A 24,101-nucleotide genomic window follows, 5' to 3' on the forward strand; every position below is an offset into this window, starting at 1 on the left:
CTGTAAGCCAGTCCCAACTAAACCCTTTTCTTTATAAGAGTTGCCATGGTCATGGTGTCTCTTCATAACAACAGAACACTGACTGGAATGCAAGGTCTCCATACATAGCCTAGGTTAACCTCATCCTTACAACCCTGCAGCCTCAGCCCTCCAAACGCTAGTACTACACACACACACACACACACACACACACACACACACGCCCTCCTTTAGTCATTCTTTCAACACTATTTATTATATATCTTCTATATTGTTTTCCTGAAGGGCTTGGAATTCAACATGCGTAAGAAAGGATGTGGGCATCCTTCTTGAAGGTTTGGTGATTTAGAGGATAGGAAGAATTATGTAGAATAAACCTGGTAAGTGGATCATTTAGAAGATGTTAGATTTATTAAAAAGCAATAGGAAATTGCTAAAATGTTGAAAGGAAGCAAATGGCAGAATCCAATTGTGTTGTATTGAGTATTTGTTAATTGAACTTAGAGGTGTTATGATATGAAGTTGATAATTGTTAGCCAGGATGCTAAGCAGATAAAGTTCCATTATGCTAAGGAATGTTTGACATTTCTTCTGTTTGTGTACATACATTGAGTTCCTTTTTCAGTTGCTTCTCTACCTTACTTTTGAGACAGTCTCTCACTGAATCTGGAGCTATTCAATTAATCAATTGACTAGATTGACTGGCCAGTGAGTCCTAGAGATTCTCCTGTCTCCACTTCCCCAATGCTGGGATTACAGGAGTGGTCCAAGAGGACCTAGTGTGTCTTTCCTTTACATAGGACTTGGGGATGAATGCTCAGGGCCTCATGTTTGGAGAGTAAGCATTTCACTAATTGAGCTGTTTTATCAGCCTGAATAACACACACACATACACACACACACACACACACACACACACACACACACAGGGCAAGGAAAAGGGAAAGGCCAACAGTGAAACTTCTTACTTAGAATCAGCACATTTGAGCCATCTCACCACAGAGCCCAGATTGGCATCACACTAATTGACTTCCGCCTCAACATCAAGTGAACTTGGATTATAGGCATGAATCCTTTCGTAGAGTAGTTTTAAAGCATTGTATTTTATCTTTTCTTCAACGGCAGAAGACTGGGATAAACGCTGTCCCAGTTGTACAGGCAAACCTCCTAGGTAAGAGGTTTAGCATAATGGGTATTCAGAAAAGGCCTGATGCCAAAGGGAGCACCTGCTGCATCTCCCAATTTCATGATGGTAGATCCAGAAAATCAACAAACAAGATGGCAAGTACAAGGGAAGACACTGTGTGTTCCAAGTGGACAATTTGCGGGAGGGCTCTGCAGGACTGTCTGGGCTTTGTAGCTTTTTCCAGCAGTGTCTAATGAAGTGAGCTCTCTGAGGCCTTACTTTGCCATGCAGAGGCCTGTTATTCTCTGCTTTTTTTCCTTTTCTGGCCTGGCTGCTGAAAAAAATTGTAAGCAGTCATTGATTTCTTTGAGTGACTGAATTAGACTGCTTTGCTTAGCATTTTAAAGGGTTCTTTTTCTTGGGGAAGTTGGAGGTTGATAGTGTTTTTGAAATGATACATTTTGGGAGCTATTCAGGATTCATAACTAACATCAACTTTTTTTTAGGGCACATGAGTGTTTGAAAGAAGATTTTTTTAAAATAGTTTTAATTTGAAGAAGTCAGGAAATAACAAAACTGTACATGACGGCGGGGATGAAGCAAAGAAACAATTTTTTGTCTACTAATGTATTGATCAATCAGCACTGATTTGGTTTTTACTATGTGCCCAGTAAGCGTGAGCACCACCTGTAGAAGCAGATAACGAAGTCAGCTGCTTCTGGAAAGAAACTGTCTACAAACCAAGCATATTGGCTTCCAGAGGCTCAGAACCGTATGGACCCTGGACACACAGGTGCAGGTTCTCTGAGGACATTTGAAGACTGTGTGTCTTTAACCTTGTTCAGATCCTGACACCTCCACTGCTGGGGATTTAATCCAGGGTCAGGGGTGTGCTAGGCAAGCATTATGTAAATGAGCCACTCCCCAACTCCAACATTTTGACATACTTATCTCATTTGATCCTTTTTCAAAGCAACATATTAAAATGTATATGTGGGTGTTTGTGTTAATTTTTTTAATTTAATTTTTTAACCCACCCACACATTCTTTGGCAAACACGGGGTTGACAAGGAAGACGTGAATTTTTCTTTTAGTTACAATTATAAAACTTATGAAGAACAGAATCAAAATACAAGAAACCAAACATTCAAGCTAGGACTTGGTGTGATATGAGAAAAATAATTTAAATTTTTAAAACTGTTTGCCTTATTTTTTGTAGACGGTAAAACCAAGGCTCAGAGAATGAAACCCAACCTAGACCTGATTTAAAAAAAAAAAAAACCCAGTCCTTGCACTTCCAAAGACATGATTTTCTATATAGTCATACTTCTTTTTTTCAGTTTGTATTAAAAGGATGCTTATTACACAACTTTTTAGGTGCTTAATAAAAAGGAGTTGTCAAGTAATCAAACTTCAGTGAGTGACAATCAAGCTTTGGATTTTACTAGCTGAGACTCACACAACACTTGAACTTCTCTGAGTAGTCACCATTTGGTGTTCTTTTTCCCCCTTGCTTTAGAAAAAAATGGGAGCCATTGTTGCACTAGTATGACGTGCAGAACCGGTGCCAAGAAGCAGCGACTCAGGTTGGATCTTAACTGAGGGAGAAGGAATTTCAAAATGCAGTGAGGTCTCTGCTCCACCCCCAATTTCTTAACATCCCAAAGCATTCACTTTTAATTCCCGTTGTGATTACATTTCTGATGGACGAGCCAGGCAGAGTTGTAACTTGGCTTTTGACCAAGGCTGCTTAGAAAATGAGGACCCAGGAAAGTAGATAGGGGCCACAGAATCACCAACGGAATTTCTCTGTAATCAACAGAAGAAATCAGTGATAGACATTATCCATAAAGTGCAAAGACCATGACGATATATCAAATAGTTAAGAAAAGGGTGACCAATGAAATAAGGCATTGCTTGGAAGAAAGGATCAGTGCTTGCTAGCAACTTCCCTCACTTCCGGAAGCGTGGCTGAGATTTGAAGTAGAATAGAGTATGGTTCTGTGGAAGGGCTGAAAACAGCTCCAAACTCCAAGTTGCTCAGATTATGGTTTCACTGGAGGGTGTGGTACATGTTTGTGTTGTATTATTAATGTTTACTGGTACCTTGGGCTTTTCCACATTCCCAGCCTGTTCTGCAGTTAGATTGACCATAGGCCTAGCTCTGACCGTGGAACACACTTAGTGAAGCCATGGGACCCACCTTCCTGTGATATCTTAGGTCTTGGTTGTTACTGTCGCCTCCCTGGCAGGCACAGATGGGTTGCCTGAGTTGGGTTATCGTTTACTACATTTCTGCTGCTAACACAAAGTACTATGGGCTAGATTTCACAAGGAAGTTTATTTGGCTCATGATCTCAGTGACTAGTAAATTCAAGGACATCTGCTGGGCTGGGCTGTATCATGATAAATGTGGAAAGTTAGCAAGAGAGGGTGGACAAGAGCCACAGGTGCCACTGTAACAAACCTCTGCTGGGACAATTAACTTATTCCTAGGACAAAGACATTAATTGTGACGGCTACACCTTTATGACCAATCACTTCCTGTTAATCCCTGTGTACCAATAGTGTCACCTAGGGATCAAACCTCTAACATGTGGTTTGGGGAACACACCCAAACCACAGCAGCAAGCTACCTTGAAGATCTAACATCTGGCTGTTTGCCAGTAAAGGGGAAGTCTCTTTGGGGCTCATGACAAAATCATTCACTAAACTCTATGAACATTTTATGAGACATTGAGAAGGTTGCTATTTGCTATTCTCCTTTAAAAGGATCACCTTTTTCATTTATCACTGCAAAGACATTGACTATTAGACTATATCAGTGCAAAAATATTGACTATTAGATTATTAGACTATTAGACTATATCAGTGCAAAGGCGTTGACTATTAGATACCTCATCAACTTAAAGCATTGTCCAGATAGCTGTGGAACAAAAGTCTCAGAGATATAACCAAGACTTTCTTGTGACAAGCTAAAGTATTATTTGGCTTTATTTTTGTTTAATTTGTTTTATCCTTAAAACTCTGTTTTCTATTTTGTTCTTCCTTAAAATAGTAAATTTTGTGTAATTATGAGGTGCAGTATGATGTTTTTATGTATGAACACATGTTAAATGATTAAATCGTCAGGTTTATTAACATGCTTCATCTCACCTACTTGTGATTTTGGGGGGGATAGAGGATGTTTAAAACTCTCTAGTGTCCTTGAAATAAACAATTTAGGATTTTTAACTGTAGTCACCATGCTCTGTAACAAAACTCAAACTCCTGGGTCCACAGCCTGTTGAGTACATCCACATCTGCCTTAACTGGAAGAATTTCACACTAAGTCCCGGACTGCTTGAACCCACGCAGGACCAATATGGCAGACAAAATTCCGAGGAAACTCAAAGTGAGCCTTTCAAGAATGCCAGAAGAGCTAAGTTAATCGCCATGAAGTTATTTTCAGAGAACTTTGAGAAAGAAAAGGCACAGCTTTGAGCTCAGTTAATTTGTCATTTGTCCAGAAGTAGGATGGAGTAACAATGCCTTCAGAACACATTGATGGGGAGTTCCTGGGTACCACCAGGATGATCACTTTCTGACTAAGGCATTTTTCCTGTCTTCCTTCCTTCATATTTTCCTTCCACAAAGCACTGCATTTTAGCAGCTGCTCTTGGAGTCCTTGAAATTCATTTTTCTGCGCTCATTGCTTGAATTTTTAAAAAAGATTTACTTATTTATTATGTATACAACATTTTGCCTCCATTATGCCCCCACACCAGAGGAGGGTGCCAGATCTCATTACAGATGGTTGTGAGCCACCACGTGGTTGCTGCGAATTGAACTCAGGACCTCTGGAAAAATAGCCAATGCTCTTAACCACTGAGCCATCTCTCCAGCCCCCTATGCTTGAAATTTTAACACTTAGCTCAAGCAATCACAGAGGGCTGGAAGAAGAGAGCATTTTGGACCACAGTTCTGGAAAGGTATTTGCATTGGGATGAGGTAAAAATTATGCTGAAGAAACAGCTCTCTTGTCTCATCCCTGGCCATATTTATTACCAGACCAGAATACACACACACAGTAGACATGCATGTCTGAGTCTATATTCAGATATTGAGGTCTCACCAGACTGGCTGCAATGATGTCTGCCCTTCTCATGTCTCCTGTCTTGGAAGACTGCTGACCCAGGATGTATCTGGCCTTCCATTTCTACTCTTTGTCATGAAAGGAAGTAAAAACCCTAATGAAGAAAGGCATAGGAGAGTTTATGTCCACACACCGCTTGAGGGAGAACTCATTTTGTGGTAAAAAATAATGCCGTGTTAGAAAAATTATAATAAATTCATGGTTCAGAAAGATTCATTGAGAATTCTGTATTCCAAAGCACAAGATCTCAGTTTACCAGTCCTCTTTTGAGACAGGGTCTTGAATTTGTTATGTAGACAAGGGAGGTCTTGAATTATCACTTGCACCTCCACCAAGTGTTGGCTTTACAGTTAGTTATCATTTTCCTCTGAGGCTCTAGGGTCTTGGCAGTTGGCCAGGCAAGGTACTCCACACCTTTAATTACAGTACTTGGGAGGCAGAAGCAGACAAATTTCTGTGAGTTCAAGGCCAGCCTTGTCTACACAGCGAGTATCAGTACAACAAGGACTACACAGTAAGACCCTATTTAAAAAGAAAGAGGAAGAGAAGGAGGAAGATAAAAGGACAGGATGCTGGGAATTCTAAAGGAAGCCTCATTGAGATTTTGGAAGAAAAAACTCAAAAGTCTTAGGAAATACCTGAAATTTACCAGACGTACAAAGGCCCTCCCTCCTTAAAGATATATAAACATCAAGGGCTGCAAAGGAGATGCTCAGACCAGCTAAGCTACCCGAGGGAGACACCCTCCAACCTGTTCAGCTGCCTGCAAGTCCTGCAGTAAACTGGAGGGGGTTCAGATTTCAAGAGTTGTCACTCATGCTGGAGTGGGCTTCTGGTGATGCTGCTGTGTTTCAGTTGTTCCTGCTCCTGTACGGAACCCCTGCACACGTGAGGAGGACATCAGTTGCTGTCTACTTCATTCCCTTGAGACAGGGACCATCACAGAACAAGCAGCTCATCTATTTCAGACAGCTGCCCAGTGAGTTCCTGGAATCTGCCCATCTCTACCACCTAATGGTGAGATCATATGCACATGGAACCACGTTCAGCTTTTATGTGTATGCTAGGAATTCAAAGGCAAGGCTTCACATCTGACACTTTTACCGACTGACCCATCCTCCCAGTCTGCAGTCTACTTTTTAAATTATTTTGGCAACTATCACTTTAGCGCTGAAAACAGTCAGAAAACCCAGATTCATGTCACCGCTCATCTGACTTCTGATTTCCCATATGTAACCAACAGTATTTCCAAACTTGTTTTTTAAACTTCTAAGCCTGGTCTGACAGGCTCAATCTACTGACTTAATGAAGTTGGGCAAGGATCCAAATGGAAGGAACAACCAGAAAAGCCACGATAATAAATGTAAGCAATTAGCATGTCGATAACATCAGTCTAACCTGTCTGCCAGATTTTCTTAAACCTTTTGTTCTGAAATCGGTATAAATTTGCAGGAAATTGCAATGTGCATTCAATTTAGCTCTAAGAAGATTGCATAACTTCAGTTCAATATGAAAACCAGGAGATCAACATTGGCACAGTTCATAGTGGCTGTTCAGATTCCCCATGTATCACACACACATTTGTGTGTTTGGGAATGTGTACATGTAGCTATGTGAGATTATATCACATGCTAGATTTGTGGACCAGTCAGGAAAATCAAGATGTATCACTGCAAGGCTCCTACTAAGTCATTCTCCACTTTATCGAGCTATACCCGTCACTTTGCTTTCATCTCTAATCTTGAGCAACAATTAATCTGTTCTCCATCTCTATTATTTTAGTCCAAGGATTGTATCTAAGTGGAATCATCCAGTTTGATCTTTGGGAATTAGCTTCTCATCCTTCAGCATTGCCTTGACATCTGTAATGCTTGTGGCAAACTCTGTTTCCTGATCTTACCCCCCACTGACAGCCGCCTGCACTCCCGCTGCAGCCCCAGAGAAACACTTCCACTACCAACCATCTTTTTCCAGATGAAACCAGTGTCCTGGACACTGGCTCCCCACCTCAATTGGCACTATTGCAAAGATGTAAATTTTGTTGCAGATGCCTGAGCCTTTGTGTTTCAAGGTGTAGATCTTTCAGCCCTTGCTGTAGCTGTTACCCATAGGGAAGAACAGCGATTACTGAACAGAGCTGGGGGAGTAGTACCAAAGTAACAAAGGATGGAGTCACTGTTGCAAAGGCAATTGATTTAAAAGCTAGACACAAAAATACTGGCCTTAAACTTGCTCAAGGTGTTGCCAATAACACAAATGAAGAGGCTGGCACTACTGTTGCTACTGTTTTGGCCTGTTCTGTTGCCAAGAAGGAGGCCGAGAAGATCAGCAAAGGTGCTAGCTAGTCCAGTGGAGAGCAGAAGAGGTGTGGTACTGGCTATTGATGCTGTCATTTCTGAACTTAAAAAAAAAATAGTCTGAACCTGTGACAATTTTTGAAGAAACTGTTCAAGTTGTGATGATTTCTGCAAATGGAGACAAAGATATTGGAAGCATCATTTCTAATGTTGGAAGAAAGCGCATCATCACAGGAAAGTATAAAAAATCTGAATGATGAATTAGAAATTATTGAAGGAATGAAGTTTGGTAGAGGATATATTTCTCAATATTTTATTAATACTTTGAGAGGTAAAAGTGTGAATTCCAAGATGCCCATGTTCTGTTGAAAGAAAAGAAACGTCCTAGTGTCCAGTCCATTGAACCTGTTCTTGAAATGGCGAGTGCTCATCAGAAGCCTTTGGTCATAACTGTTGAAGATGCTGCTGCAGAAGCTCTAACTCTAAGCACAGTGGCTTTGAACAGGCTAAAAATTGGTCTTTAGGTTGTAGCAGCCAAAGCTCTTGGGGTTGGGGACAATAGGAAGAACCTGCTTGAAGATGCGGCTGCTATTACTGGTGGTGCTGTATTTGAAGGAGAGGGATTGCCGCTTAGTCTTAACAATGTTCAAACTCAGGACTGAGAAAAGTTGGAGAGGTTGTCACCAAAGACAATGCCATCCCTTGAGTGCAAAGGTGACAAAGCTGAAAATTGTATTCATGAAATCACAAGGCAGGCACAGCTGGTGACTATGCAGAGAAAAAGCTAAGGGAGTGACTGGCTATACTTCCAGGTTGGAGGGCCACGCGATGCTGAGGGGAATGAGAGGGAAGACGAGTTACAGATGTTCTCAATGCTACAGGAGCAGCTGTTGCAGATGGCTTTGTTCTAGGAATGGATTCCTCTCTGTTTTGGTGCATCCCAGCCTTGGATTCATTAAAGGATGATAATAAAGATCAGGAAATAGGTATAGAAATTATTCAAGGACCATTCAAAATTCCTGCAGTGACTATTGTTGGAGGATTTTGAGGCCAGTTTTAGCTACTTAGTGAAACCCTATCTGAAAACACCAAAAATGACCAGTTAGCCGAATAAACCCTGTGCTTAGTTGTTGATGATGGGAGGAGTGGCAGAAATCCATACTGCTCACAAACATCAAAAAAGTAAAATTATTTCTACAAAAAAGACTCACAATAAACTTTTTTTCCCTTATCGTTTACCCTGTCTTCTGCTTGGGTCAACTAGTTAAAATAACATCAGAGGAAAGATTTGGAGAATTAAGTGCAGAGTCTGCAACATAATTATCCGTATATAAGCCACGACTGAGGGACAGTGGCTGAGGAACAGCTGGGTTTTCCAGTGTTAACTAACGTACATGGACAGGTTTTCTTTCTTTTTTTTTAAAATTTATTTATTAAAGATTTCTGCCTCCTCCCCACCACCGCTTCCCATTTCCCTCCCCCTCCCCCCGATTAAGTCCCCCTCTCTGGTCAGCCCAAAGAGCAATCAGGGTTCCCTGCCCTGTGGGAAGTCCAAGGACCACCCACCTCCATCCAGGTCTAGTAAGGTGAGCATCCAAACTGCCTAGGCTCCCACAAAGCCAGTACGTGCAGTAGGATCAAAAACCCATTGTATGGACAGGTATGGTCGGGTTTTGCAACATTTATTCCTGAGCTTTGCCACATTTATTCCTGAGCTTTGCCAATTATTTCTTCAACATTGACACATGTAGCCGGGGGGGAGGGGAGGGGGATGGTGGTGGTGGCGCATGCCTTTAATCCCAGCACTTGGGAGGCAGAGACAGGTGGATCTCTGTGAATTTGAGGCCAGCCTGGTCTACAAGAGCTAGTTCCAAGACAGGCTCCAGAGCTACAGAGAAACCCTGTCTCGAAAAACCAAAAAACAAACAAACAAACAAACAAAAAAAACCCCAAAACATTGACACATGTACATTCTGCTCCATACCAGTAACCTTTAAGAGACACGTCTATAAATAGTTAAGAGGATTTGCAGTCTTACACTGTATGTTCTGCAAAGAAGTGTACAACACTGAACAGGAGAATTGTCACTATGGGAGCAATGCAGAAACTCGCACTTAGGAAACTAACTTTCGGAAGCTATACATTTTCAGGACAGCACCTCTTAGTTCTTAAATATTCATGTCCCTGTAGAAATTTATCATTATTCTGTAGCAATGGTTTTAGAAAGAAGTCTGTATTTTTCTTTCATAATTATCTGGCATATAGTATTTATATCAAAGAAAAATATTCAAGAGTTAAAAGCAATAGTGAAAGAAACTAAGGATAGGTTTTCTGCTTTTAAAACAATTATCTCCTAACAGCAAACAAACAACCAAAGCTGTGGGGGATGTAGAGCAGGGCACCAGAGGCCAATGCTCCCCTCTCAAAACAAAAGCACAAAAGTAAACAAACCATTAAACAAAACAAAAACTCAACTCAAAAAGCAAGGGCAAAGGGAAACTGTTTAGGATGTAGAAATCTGGACACCAGGTAATTTCCAAGTTTTTAGGTTTCCTGTAGATTGTTTCAAAAATATTCCTGGCAAATCTTCATTAATCTACGGTGGCTAATGATACTAAAAGTGCCTGCTGGCTTTACAGTCTTTACAGATTAACCTTTCCCTGCCAAAGTCACTGGGGATTGTGAAGATCATCTTACCTTGACACCAATCCCAGCCTGAGAGTCCCCTGTATTTTCTGCGGCTTGGTGAATTCTGAGATTATAATCTCCCTCTGCTTTGAACAGGGGCAGCAACTGTGTCCAGGTAGCCTGCCTGGGAAGATGCCCTTTGAGGCACTCTTGGTTTTCTTGGGAAAGGCTGGGCATGTTTTCCCAACAAATGCCTCAGGCGGGTCTTGTCATCTGGTTTTACACCACTGGATCCTCTCTGTTCTTCGGTTGGCTAACGCAGGGCCCTGTCTGAAGATGCTGGGTACCTTCCTGCAAAGCTACCCTAAGCAAAGCAAAAGGCTGATCCGATCTGTGGATAAGCAGTGTCTTAGCCACGCATTTTAGCTTTCTATTCCAGGGAAAGCTGCTCACTGAGTGTGTATGTCATGACTGCCCTCTGTAGGCGAGTAAGTAAATTTTCGTCTTTCTAAGCTGCTGGACTGTAGCACTGTGTTCCAAGTGAGAAGGAGCTGAACAAAAGGCAGCAAGTCAAGTGTTGTGATGCTATCTGAGGGGACCTGTGAGGACACCCCATCTGCTCACGGTACCTTTTTGATTTGGCCTCACACCCTTGTTCCTTTCTGAAGGCAAAGCCCTTCAGACCTCCATAAGCCAAGGCCGCTGCTGCTCAGTGGGGTTGCCCCGGTACCGGGAGGAGCCTCATTACAGAGACATGCCATAGAGCGAAACTTGGATACATCTGCAAGCGGCGCAAATACAGAAAGAAGAAAAAGTTGTGTTTTTAAAAAAGCGGTTATTATTTTTAATTATGGGTGTGTATGTTTGGTTCACAACCATCTGTAATGAGATCTGGCGCCCTCTTGAGGAAGGGACCTGGCCAGTCATCTATCTTTATCTTAGACCTTGAAACCCAATATGGACAAGTTCAACAGAACAGGCATATATGGGCTGCCCAGGCACGCTTCAGCATTGCCAAGGCATAAGTTTCATTCATTTATTTTTCATTCATGTTGGTTTGTATGTGGGTGTGCACCTGTGTATGTGCCCATTGTCGCCAATCTTAACCATTGATCCATCTCTCTAACTACAAGGCATGTATTTTTCAAGAACATTTTAGTCTGTGGTTGATTAAAATCATGACTAAGGAGCCCACGAATATGAAGTACAAATATACATTCATTTTGTGTTTACTCATGACATATGTTGTTTGGGAGCACAGACATAGTGCCCTTCAGTTTTTTATTGATAGTGGAACGTGAGCAAACAGTTACCTTGGTGGCAATCATACACTTTCTTCTTCCTGTTTACTATAATCTGAGTAGGTGGCATCATTTTTTTTTATTAACGGATTTTATATAGACAACATGCAACCAATGAAAAGACTTTGATGTTTCGTGTGTAACACAGACAACAAAAATTTCCTTTTCTGAATCAGGAACCTTGGGATCTGTAACCTTTGAGAACTGACTGAAGAACATGATTTGCACTCTTTGGTTTCAACCTCTGTCTGCAGATGTGGAGGAATAGCCACTGTGCTCTGCAGTTAAGGGCTCCTCAGCCAGTCCTGGGCCAGCAGGGACATCTGGAGCCCCTGACCCGAGGTACGCAGAAGAGCTATGGCTCTCCGGAGCTATGGCATTTGCTTGCCTTTTGTAAACATGTGCTCACTTGAAGCAGTGCTACAGCCCAGTGTTCTAGAATGTGCTCCAAAGAGAGTTCTGTGGCGCAGAAGTCACTTCCTGTCTCATCTCTCCTTCTTGGCCCATTTCCTTCCCTTCTGCTGCACAAGTTATATCTTGTCTTATGGCATGAGACACAGAGACAAATCTTCAACTAGCGTTTAAGTCTCAGTAGCAACATGAAAGTATAGAGAAGCTTTGACGGTTGAGATTAGGAATCAACTAGAGCAGAATTGCTGCCTGAGGATATATTTTCCTGGAGAACAGCAAGCACGGAAATGACTGTGTTCTGTCTGTGTTCAAAGAGTCTCTGAGGCTGAATTATTTGGTTCAGTTCCACCCACATCTAGGGTAAGTCTTTCCATCTCAATCAACCCAATTTAGAAACTCCCTCTCAAACATCCCAAGAGGTTCTTCTTCCATTGTGCCCAGACTACGACCCCCAGAGAGGCCACCAGAAACCAGAGAAGACCAGACTGCAATAGCAAGGTTTTATTGCTAATTAGCATAATTCAAGCTAGCTAGGAGTATGTCCCCTTACACTGTGTGAAGCAAGGCAGGGAGGCGAAAATCCACAAGCAGCCCTTCTGGGCGGGGCGGGGGGGGGCTGGGATTTGGGGACACTGAATGCGGTGGGGGTGTCTGGCACAGGTGCAAGGTCTTTGCTTTCTCTCCCATCCTGTGTAGTCAGCCTGTTCTTTGTTTTCAGAATCCAGGGGCATCTTTATCACCAGGTGGCCGGGGGTCCTTGTGTTTTGGAATTTCCTGGGTGGGAGGGGGAAAGAAAACATTATCTTTCTGGGAACATGAAGCTAGTCTGGGTTTCTAATTTTAAAACATTCTGCTAGGAAATTCCTTTTCGTTCCTTAGAGAATAAGGGGTGAGGGTCTCACACTTCTTTTAAAAAATCATTTATTTTTATTTTATGTGCATTGGTATTTTTCCATAGGTCCCTTGGAACTAGAGTTACAGGCAGTTGTGAACTGCGGTGTGGGTGCTGGACGTTGAACCTGGGTTTTCTGGAGGAGCAGTCAGTGCCCTTAACCGCTGAGCCATCTCTTCAGGCACCGAGGTTCATCTTCTGTGTGGTTTTAGATTGTGCCAAACTGACAATATTCACCATCAGACGGCTGCTTTTGAACTTCTCTTGCCTGCTACTCAGAAAACACCAGAGCTCTTTTCCTCAGAGAGCTGCCTTTTTCTCACTTCCTTCCGCTTTCCTTGCTACTTCTTTTCATCATAAACTTAAATAAGCTCAGTGAACAGTAATTCAGTGTTTGCTCAGATACACAATATTATATATAAAAATGCTTTTATGTGATAGTCATATAATAGGGTAAGGCCTGGATTCCAACTGGCTTATGAAAGAAATCCCATGTGGGTGGTAGAGAGGAACGTTTGGAGAGACAGCCATCTCTAATCTCGTTCTAGTTCAGCCTCACCCACAACCAACCCACAGGCCCTAGCGTTAAGTTATTAATGGAAGCTGGAAGAAGAAAGGATCTTCACATTTGGCTCCTCAGGTGCTTGCATCACATCTCCACCCTCTCCTCAGATAATCTTGACATCTCACAGTTTTTATTAGGATGCACACATTCTGGGCCTCTTCATCTATTCTTTGTTGTCAAGGTGCCCACTATGACATGGACTCCAACAGTAGAAGTAGGCAGAGTATTACAATCTCAGTCCTCTTGTTAAGTGTGGGGTGCAAATGATGCTCAAACATGTGGGATGCCAGTTCAGGACTGAAGGGTGTTATTCCAAGAACAAAGATAGGGAATATATTTAGATGAAAATATAATTTTTCAGTTGTTTCTTTGATTGGAAATAAAGCAGATCTTTTCTGGCCTTATTTATTTATTTTATTTTTTATTTTTTTAACAGAGTCTCATGCCTTGGGTGGCCTTGAATTTACTGTAACCAAGACTCAGTTTGGACTCTGGTTCCTCCTGCCTCCACCTCTCAGAGCACCACGATAAGCATGTATCCCTACAGCAGGTTTCATTTCTTGACTCTTTTTAAAGTTAACTCTGTTTTATTTATTGTTTTTTTTTGAGGGGGGGGAGGGTTCATTACTAGTACACAATCATTTTCTGCTTCTCTTACACAAAATCTTTCCTCTTAGATTTGTGGTCAAAAAGAATACTCAGATTTCTACGGCTAGTCAAGATGAAATGATAGTGGCCTGATTTACTCTCCCCACAGAAGCAAACGAAAGACAATGATACCTATAAAAACAAACAAACAAACAAACAAACAGGGCTGGAGAGATGGCTCAGAGGTTAAGAGCAATGGCTGCTCTTCCAGAGGTCCTGAGTTCAATTCCCAGCAACCACATTGTGGCTCACAGCCATCTGTAATGAGATCTGGTGCCCTCTTCTGGCGTGTGGGCATGCATGGAGGCAGAATGCTGTATACAAAATAAACAAACAAACAAATAAATAAATCTATTTTTAAAACAAACAAACAAACAAACAGCAACAGTACCCGGATATTGGGCATCAGTACTGAGGGGCGGAAATTCCCAAGTGACAGAAAAAATACAGTGAGGCCCATTTGTCCTCTAGCTTCACGCTGGGAGGAAGGTTTGGGGCTCGGGTTCAGGGAAGGGACTTGCTGCGGCAGGTGAAGAGCTGAGCAGGGGTTCTGGATGATGCTTGGGTATCAGGAGCTCCGAAGGCTGAGAGCTACACAGAGTAGAGAATGGAAACCTCCCGAGGTTTCTGAGGGGTTCAGTTGACCACTACTGTGGTGTGAGGTCAGGGATGGAACCAACCAGAAATAGAGGAAGTCATCCTGAGAGCTCAGGGAGGTCTGGGAATAGCGCGCAGCACTTCTCAAAGGCCTCACACTCCTTATCTCATTGGGTACTCAGAACTCGGATGAGTTTTTCCTCATTATCGGGGAAATCAAACATAGAACACATACCATCTTAGTTTCCCCTAACAAAGCTTATGGTGAGATGCAAAAGATCATATTCTTGGTGATGGAAGTATGTCCTGGATCAAAGCTCCATACTATGTAGAGAGATAACAGTCATCCCAACACCCAATGAAGCAGCATTCACCAGATATGGTATCTAACAAGTTTCAGGTCTGCCAGGAAGCAACACCATATATGACCCATAATCAGAGATGAGGCAGTCAGCTGAAATTCATGCCCAAATGCACAGATAATAGAAATCAGTAAACAGGTAATGAAAATAGTGTTTTACAATGTATTCCACAAGCTCAAAAAGCTAAAGGGGAGAAAAGAACATATGAAGTAGTGACAAGGGAGATACAAATATGACTCAACTTAAAATTCTGGAGCTAAAAAATTCATTTGATAAGAATACAGGATTAACAGTGACTAGAGACACAGAGAAACACAGAGAGGGGGAGACAGAGAAAGAGGTGGAGGGGAACATAGTATCAATGATAATATCTGGAATGAAAAACCAATCTCATGGGGCTGGAGAGATGGCTCAGTGGTTAAGAGCATTACCTGCTCTTCAAAAGGTCCTGAGTTCAATTCCTGGCAACCACATGGTGGCTCACAACCATCTGTAATGAGGTCTGTGTGCAGGCATACACACAGACAGAATATTGTGAAGATGTAAGTCATAAACAATGCCACACCAGTTTGGAATTATGATTAATAGGGTGGTATTTATTTAAAGGGGAAAAAACTTACAGATCATTGTCAGCCCTCTGCGTAACCAGGAAGGAAGTCTAGTCGCCAGCGGAGCAGGAAGTGAAGAGAGAGAGGAGAGGGAAGTGGCCGCTTTTTTAAAGGAAGAGAGACCACGCCCCAATGGGCTGGTATCTCAGCGGTGATAGGCTGGAGGAGTGGGAGGACCTCCAGTAACACCTCCCCCTTTTGTTTAAATAAGAGAGTTCTAAACCTACTATGAATGAGGCACTTGCTTGCCTCTAGCAAGCAGAGTAGCCCTGAGAGAGTGCTGCTACCAAGAAACCAGGCACAATGCTTTCATTTTGTTCTAGAATTACTTCCCAAGCTGTCTCAGGCTTTATGTGGAAGCAGTTGTCCACGTGGGCGCCATTTGTAGTAATATGGAGCGACGGCGGGGCTGCGTCCCCAACACCCCAGCCGCCTGCCCGGCTAGCTCAGTCGGTAGAGCATGAGACTCTTAATCTCAGGGTCGTGGGTTCGAGCCCCACGTTGGGCGCCAATTGAAGACGTAAGTCATAAACAATGCCACACCAGTTTGGAATTATGATTAATAAGGTGGTATTTATTTAAAGGGGAAAAAACTTACAGATCACTGTCAGCCCTCTGCATAACCAGGAAGGAAGTCTAGTCGCCAGCGGAGCAGGAAGTGAAGAGAGAGAGGAGAGGGAAGTGGCCGCTTTTTTAAAGGGAGAGAGACCACGCCCCAATGGGCTGGTATCTCAGCGGTGATAGGCTGGAGGAGTGGGAGGACCTCCCATAACAATATTGTATACATAATAAATAAATAAATATTTTAAAAGAAAAAGAAAAAACAATCTCAGTATTAATTTTACAGATATCAGATTAGTAACAGGTAAACCATATGAACAACTCCACATCAATAAATTAGGTGATTAGATGAAATGGATAAATCCCTCTAAAGACGCAAACTATCAAAGTTCAGATACAGGAAATAAATTACCTGAATGACTTTATATCTACAATGGAAATGGAAAGTGTAAAACATATTCTTACAAGGCAAACTTCAGGTCCAGATGTCTTTACTGCTGAATCCTAACTTTAATTTTGACAGTTAAAAATAACGCATGGGCCTGGGGAGATAGTTCAGTCAGTAGCGAGCATGCAACAGAGGCATGCGAACCTGAGTCCAATTTCCAGCACCCAAGTGAAAAGCTGGGTACAGCGGCACATGCCTGTGATTCTAATGCTGGGGAGGGAGGCAGAAATATGAGGACCCCTAGGGCTCACTGGTGAAGCTAGTCTAGCAGAATCAGGGAGCCCCAGGTTATAGTGAAAAAAAAACACCCAAGGTGGATTTCTCTTGAGGAATTATACCCAAGGCTGACCTCTGGCCTCTATCTGTACACACACCCAGGCACACGTGTGCACACACTAGTGTGTAAACACACTCACACCACGTACTCTAGTGAAGTAATGGCATGGATGTTGTACAGGTAACCATTTTTTTTTTATTGGATTTGAGGCTCAACGCTTCACAGGGGATTTATAACTGACTGGGCAAAAGACGATGACCAAGGAGGTCATATGTTTTTGTTAAATGGACATGTTGTCAAACTGTTTTTCAAGTATTTATGTTTATACACATAGATTTGTGCTACTCTCAAGCTTTGGTGGGAGTGGGCAGTGGTTACTGCAGAGACTCATAAGAGGTCAAAGTACTGAGACTAAGTGACAGTTGAGTGCTCAGTATGTCAGCAGTCCCTTCTCATCCAAGGCTTATTATGGAAGAGGGAGGTCAAAAAGAATGTAAGACCCAGAGGGTAGAGGGAGTGCTGTGAAATGCTACTTTCTGTATAGGACATGACTGTTGGATTCATGAAATCATAGCTGCCGTGCTCACTTGTAAAAGACCTACATGAGATGAGGTCTTTCAACACTCCAGGACGGATGGGGGTAGACACAGGAGGCCCTCCACTTCTAGCTGGGAAACTCTCGCGAGTTATTGGCCGCTGGGGATGTGGAGTAATTACAGTAGAGCGACGGATAAGTTGCTTACGATCCAGTAAATAACCCCATACACATATACATGCCCATGCAAACAGCCCTAATTAAACCCTGGGTTTTGTGGCTAGTGAGGTCACGGTTCTTAGTGAAGAGCCCACTACTGCCATTTTCCTGAACCGGTATAATTCTTAGCTGTGCCATAAACGCTTCTCCTCATACCCGCAGGTAAGTGTTGCTCTCATCAAAGGAGCGTCTTTTTGCAGCACAGAGACCATTACAGAAAGCCATAATTGGTCACAATGGAGAGAAAGCCGGTCTGGGGAGCCCGGCTCCAGCTGATACAATTACAACATGGCTCCCAAACCCAAGCCTCAGAGAACATCTTGGCAGAAAGATTGTAAGAGCCAGAGGACCAGAAAGTTTGCCGTGAGATTGCGCCTGCTAGATGTGGTTGGGAAGCTAGACCTATGAACTCTGAATGAAATGGCTGCTTAAGCCAGACCTGAACAATGACAGCAAGAGTTGACATGCCAATGTGAAGAGCTACAGGCAATTAAAAACCACAGGAAGGGGAAGATTCTCCAGGGATTCCCTAGTTGATAATTCAATACCAAGTGGTCAACCATAAAACATATACATACAAACTATACTGTGTGACTCCAACAGGCTGTATTTATATAATTATCACATATATGAATTTGTTAACATAAATACATGTAATTGATAACTAAAGAAAAAGAGGACATATATTTGAGAAGAAGATGAGGTGCATGGAAAGGAAGGGTAGAGATGATACAGTCATTTTAATTAAAAATATACTACTAAATTTAAGAAAGAATAACAGCTCAGTGTGTTATAAAAGTATGAAGACATGAAGGTAGGATGGACATGTAGGGAAAAGCCTTCCTGAGGCTGTGAAAGGGGCATAGAAGGGGGAACAGGAAATGGATACAATCAGAATAATATACATCAATGAAAAAATAAAGACCACAGAGAATGAGGGTAATCTTTGCTTATGAAAATGCATGGAATTACATATAGTATTTAAGGTAAAAAGTGAAAACTAGTAGATTACATATTAGTCCCCTGAGTTAATTCATATGAAGAAACTCTCCGAAAGGCTAGAGATGAAGCTCAATGGTGGCTCTACTTTTCAGAGTATAATACTGTAAAAAGAAGTAAAAATTCCAGTGGATAGTGTGCACACATAAATACCCATATTAAGCATTGTGATTTATAGACCTAGTGCATGAGCCTGCTTGGCTCATTTACCATAGCATCCCTGCCCTTCTGTGTGCGGCTTCACCATTAATTTAAGTTGGCTTTGAGTACCTGCTGTTGGTTGTCAGTGTAGGCCACTGTGCTACTTCCTCTCTTCCTCGGGCCCTGTGTTGAATCCCCAACCCCTAATGTGAGTGCGTTTGGGCCCTTGTGTGTGTCATTAAACTTAAAGGATGGTTTTGTAAAAAGGTGAAGACTCGATCCAGAAGAATACTAAACTCTCATCATAAAAGACAAGAGCGAGCTGCTCTCTCCTCACCTTGTGGGGCACAGAGAGAAGTCAGAGCTGGGAATTTAATATAATTTTGAATTTACAGTTTCCAGATCTTTGAGAAATTAATACATTTCCTCTCCCTCTCTCTAAAAAAAAAAACAACAACCAAAATGAAGCAAAAATACAAACCAAGCCCAGCTCTCACTGTGTGGTTTAGGATAGTCTAGGATTGGAGATCCCCCTTGGTCAAGGTCACTGTGTAGTTCAGTGTAGTCTAGGATTGGAGATCCCCCCTTGCTCAGGCTCACTGTGTAGTTCAAGCTAGTCTGGGATTGGAGATTCCCCCTGCCTCAGTTTCCTAATCAGTGGAATTGTAGGTATGCACTCTAGGCTAGCTTGGGAAACATGTTTTTGCTTGTTATTTACTTTGCCTAGTTCAGTATTTTGTCAGGACAACTAAACGTTACAGTCGCAGTTTGTCTTATATTTTTGTGTTGCTATTATTAAAAAAACATAATATAGTGAAAAATAAGTGAAATCTTCAGATTCAGTGCAATTCCCATCAAAATTCTAACAAAAATTGAAAGGACAATTTTTAACTTCATATGGAAATGCAAAAACCCAGGACAGCTAAAAAAAAGTTCTGAGTAATAAAAGAGCTGCTGGAGGTATCACCATCCCCAATCTCAAACTGTACTGCAGAGTTATGCTAATAAAAAATAGCATGGCATTGCCATTAAAACAGATAGAATTGAATTGAACTGAAGATCCAGACATGAAACCAAAGACTTATGAATACCTGATTTTTGATAAAGAAGCCAGAAATAATCACTGAAAATAGCCAGCATCTTCAGCAAAGGGTGCTGGTCAGACAGTATGTCTGGATGTAGAATACAAATAGATCTACACTTACCACCCTGCACAAAACTCAAGCTCCAAATAGGTCAAAGATCTCAACATAAATCCTGGTACACTGAACCTGATAGAAGAGAAAGCGAGGAATAGCCTTGAACTCATTGGCCCAGGAGAAGATTTTCTGAACAAATTACCAACAGTGCGGGCACTAAGATCAACAATTAATAAAAGGGACCTCATGAAACTGAAAAGCTTCCGTAAGGCAAAGGACACTAGCATTCAGACAAAGTAGCAGGCTACAGAATGGAAAAAAATTTTCACCAACTACATATCTGAAAGAGAACTAATATCTCAACTTGCAAAGAACTAAAAATAAAACAAAACCAACAAAAGCTAGACATTAAGAAAACACAAAACCGAATTAAAAATATAGTACAGTGGGTTGCCTTGCCCAGTCTTGATACAAGGCAAGGTGTTTAGTCTTATGACAACTTGATATGCCATGTTTTGTTGATACACATGGAAGGCCTGCCTTTTTTCTGAATAGAAACAGAAGAGGAGTGGATGGGATGGAGGAGGCAGAAAGAAGGTAGGGGAAAGGACTGGAAGAGAGGAGGAAGTGGGAAACTGTGGTAGGGATGTTAAATAAATAAATAAATTACAAATGTTAAAAAATGCAATACAGATCTAAACAGAATTCTCAAAAGAGGAAATTTAAATGACTGAGAAATACTTAAAAATGTTCAACATCCTTCATCAACAGGGAACTCAAATCAAAACTATTTTAAAATTTCACCTTACACTCATCAGAATGGCCAATATGAAGAAAACAAATGACAGCTCATGGTGACGACGGTGTGGGCTAGGGAACACTCATCTACTGCTGACAGGAGTGCAGAGCAGTCACTATGGAAACCAGAGTGTTCCTCAGGAAGCTGGGATAGATCTACATCAAGATTCAGTTATACCAGTCTTGCACATATAAACAAAGGACTCTATATCCTACTGCAGAGAAACTTTCTCAACCGTGTTACTGCTGCTCTATTCATAATAGACAGAAATTGTAAACAACCTAGGTGCCCCTCAACAGATGAAGGGTTAAAGAAATGTGGTACATTTACACAATGGAGTGTTACTCAGCTATTAAACAAGTGTTCATGAAGTTTGCGAGAAAATGGATGGCGCCAGACAAAAAGGTCTGAGGTAATCTACACCCAAAAGATAAACATGGTATGTGTGCACTTATATGTGGATGTTAACTGTTAAGTTTTTAATAAGCTGGCTGCAATCCATATAGCCAAAGAGGTTAGGTCTACTGTAAGGGACTAGAGGGAAGGAAAGGTTCTCCCTAGGAAGATGAAATAAAATATATAGTTATGGCTGGGCGGGGGTGGGAGAGACTGGAATTGGAGGATCAAATGTCAAATGGGGTTGGGGGAAGGGAGAGGTAAGAGAGCATGGTGGTTGAATAGGAATGGTCTCCATAGACTCTACAGTAGAAGCTTCTTAAAATATATACAAATAAAAACTAAATCTAAATGGAATCACAAAATAATTGGAAAGCAAAAGCCAAAACTAGACACCTTTCATCCCTAAATGAAACCTCAAGTGCTCCGGTTACATCTAATTGAGTAGTCGGCCAAAGGGTCCCATGGGAAGCCCCCAACAACCCAGGCTATTGCCAGCTATTGGTTACTCTACAAACTGATGATAAGACCCTATTGCTGAAGACAACACCTACACACTTCATTGAATACAGAGAAATTGAGCTGGTCCTACCTAGAGCCTTCACACCTACTGACTAATGTTTATAGTGCTGGAAGGTGCTCTGCACACTACCAGAGGAGAAAAGTAAACACCAACACAGCTACAAACCCTTAGATCTATGATGGTGTCCTGCTAGTGTATAACAGTTTCCTCTGACATTGAAATATTACATATTGTAGGAAAAGCTCCTTAAACGTGAAGGTAAACTCAAGATAGCTTCAGGAAGTCCCAGAAACTGATCAGATTCACTAGGCCCCTCTCTGCCAAAGTAAGAAATAAAAGCTGAGAGTCTCCCTCAGAGGAGCAGAGCTGAAAAAAAGGACTCAGACAAGCCAAGTTGCAAAGAAGACTGAGACCAGCCCAGTTACCTCTAACAGATTTAGACCAGAGTCACTTGAAAAGGATATGCTCTTAACTGCTGAGCTGCCTCCAGGCTGTGCAGTGTGCTCCAGGTTCTCAATTTTTGTGACCTGTCATCTATATTGGGGTGGGCTTGATAATACAGATGTTTGTGAGTCATTTGGGCTCTTATAAGTAACTCCTCACCCACATTCCTTAAGTAACCCTGGTAAAACCCATTGGCTCATGAAGTTGGACTTTGGTGGTATTCATGCTTTGGTCTGTCATGGGCTCCATATCTGAGATGAGTAGACATGTGTGTAGCGTCTCTCTCCTCCCAAAGTTTTGTCACACAACAGCTGTATGCAAGATACGCTGCTGCAATAGTGGCATACAGGTTGTAGGAGTAATCAGCCAGACTCTGACTGGACTCAAGGCCCACTCCATGGGATGGAACCCATAGCTGAAACTATCTGAGTGTCCTTCTAGACTCAAAGGAACCCGAGACTTGATAGGCCACGGACCTAGGGGAAAATCATTTACTATTATTCTGCTAAAGTAACCTAGCAAGAATTTTACCCCTAATGACATTCATCTATACTCACAGATCAGTGTCTGGCTCAGTGATCATCAGAGAAGTTTCAAAGACTATACTGGCTGGTTTTGTGTCAACTTGGCACAAGCTAGAGTCATCAGAGAGAAAGGCGCATGAATTGAAAAAAATGCCCCCATAAGATTCAGCTGTAAAGCATTTATTTTCTCGGTGCCTCAATGGTGGAGGGCCCAGACCATTGTGGTGCTATCCCTGGGCCAGTGTTCCTGGATTCTATAAGAAAGCCCATTGAGCAAGCCAGGGGGAGGAAGTCAGTAAGCAGCACTCCTTCATGGCCTTTGCATCAGCTCCTGACTCCAGGATCTAGCCCTGTTTGAGTTCCTGTCCTGATTTCTTTCATAATGAACAACAATGTGGAAGTGTAAGCTGAATAAACCCTCTCCTCCCCAACTTGCTTTGTCATAGGGTTTTTATCAAAGCAATAGAAACCCCAAGACAGAGACCCACAACTGGGCAAAGTAGAGAGAGTGAAAGACCTTGGAACATTCAGTCCTACATCAAATCCCTCCCCTCAGTGCTCAGTGCACTCTGCAGAAAAAGAGGCAGAAGTATTGCAAGACCCAGTGTGAATGTAAGACACCAAAGGAAAAAAAAAAGGTCTTCTAGACCCAACAGGACTGATGCACATTTGAACTCATAGAGACTGTGGCAGTGTGCACAGGTCTAAGCCAGATGGGCTTCCAGTGAGAGAGGGAGTGGATAGAAGGCCCCATCTCTAACCCAGAAACTAACTCCAGTTCATAACCACCCACAAAGGAAAACTTAATTTTCTTCAGTAGTGTCCCACTGGGTACACAAACCACACTTCAGGGCAGGTTCCTTATCCAGCAGCAGATGCCGACACAAAAAGAACTCAATGCTATTTTTGGACTCTATTTCCCTCATAATGCTTTATCTGGGTATTTTTCCCCTACAGGTCTTTTGCTTACAGATTATGGTCTCTCTCTCTCTCTCTCTCTCTCTCTCTCTCTCTCTCTCTCTCTCTCTCTCTCTCTCTGTCTCTCTCTCTCTCTGTCTCTCTCTCTCTGTCTCTGTCTCTCTCTTTCTCTTTATCCTTATTGGATTTCTCTTGTTTCTTGTGCTTTTCCTTTGGCTCCTTCTGTTGATTTGTTTTGTCTTATCAGGTTGGTTTTTATTTTGTTGTATTTTATTACTATTATTATTATTATTACTGTATTTCTTTAGTTTCCTAATGAGATAGATCAAGAAAGGATGTGGATTTGTACACGTGGGGAGGATCTGGGAGAGGGGAAACAATCAGAATATATTTTATGAACCCCCCCATATTCTCTAAAACAAAATAGAACAAAAAACTGTACTAAAATTTCTATACATTCATCTTCACACACTGATGCTAATGGTTGCGTAGAAGGGAATCCCGAAGGTCTGACTGTTGGGTTACAATACACTGAAAATTTGGGTAGATACTTTTGGAAGTGCTAGGCTTCCCTTCATAATGATGCTCTTTTGTAATAGCGAGGCCGTGTCTCCTGTACAGCTGAGAAG

The 24,101-nt window shown here is 42.0% G+C and overlaps 1 protein-coding gene and 1 pseudogene across 1 annotated transcript in view; one reads left to right on the forward strand and one right to left on the reverse strand.

Annotated features, from left to right (window-relative positions):
- Rgs20 (regulator of G protein signaling 20) overlaps positions 1-10,576 on the reverse strand; it is a 77,709-nt gene extending 67,133 nt beyond the window's left edge. The window contains exon 1 of the mRNA XM_075967061.1: positions 10,235-10,576. Coding sequence (XP_075823176.1) covers positions 10,235-10,402 — 168 coding nt within the window. The 5' untranslated portion in view covers positions 10,403-10,576. The remainder of the gene's footprint in view (positions 1-10,234) is intronic.
- LOC142846693 (60 kDa heat shock protein, mitochondrial pseudogene) lies at positions 6,057-8,585 on the forward strand (annotated as a pseudogene).
- Positions 10,577-24,101: the final 13,525 nt, after the last annotated feature.

The sequence above is a fragment of the Microtus pennsylvanicus genome, chromosome 3, assembly GCF_037038515.1.
Source record: "Microtus pennsylvanicus isolate mMicPen1 chromosome 3, mMicPen1.hap1, whole genome shotgun sequence".
NCBI classification, from domain to species: domain Eukaryota; kingdom Metazoa; phylum Chordata; class Mammalia; order Rodentia; family Cricetidae; genus Microtus; species Microtus pennsylvanicus.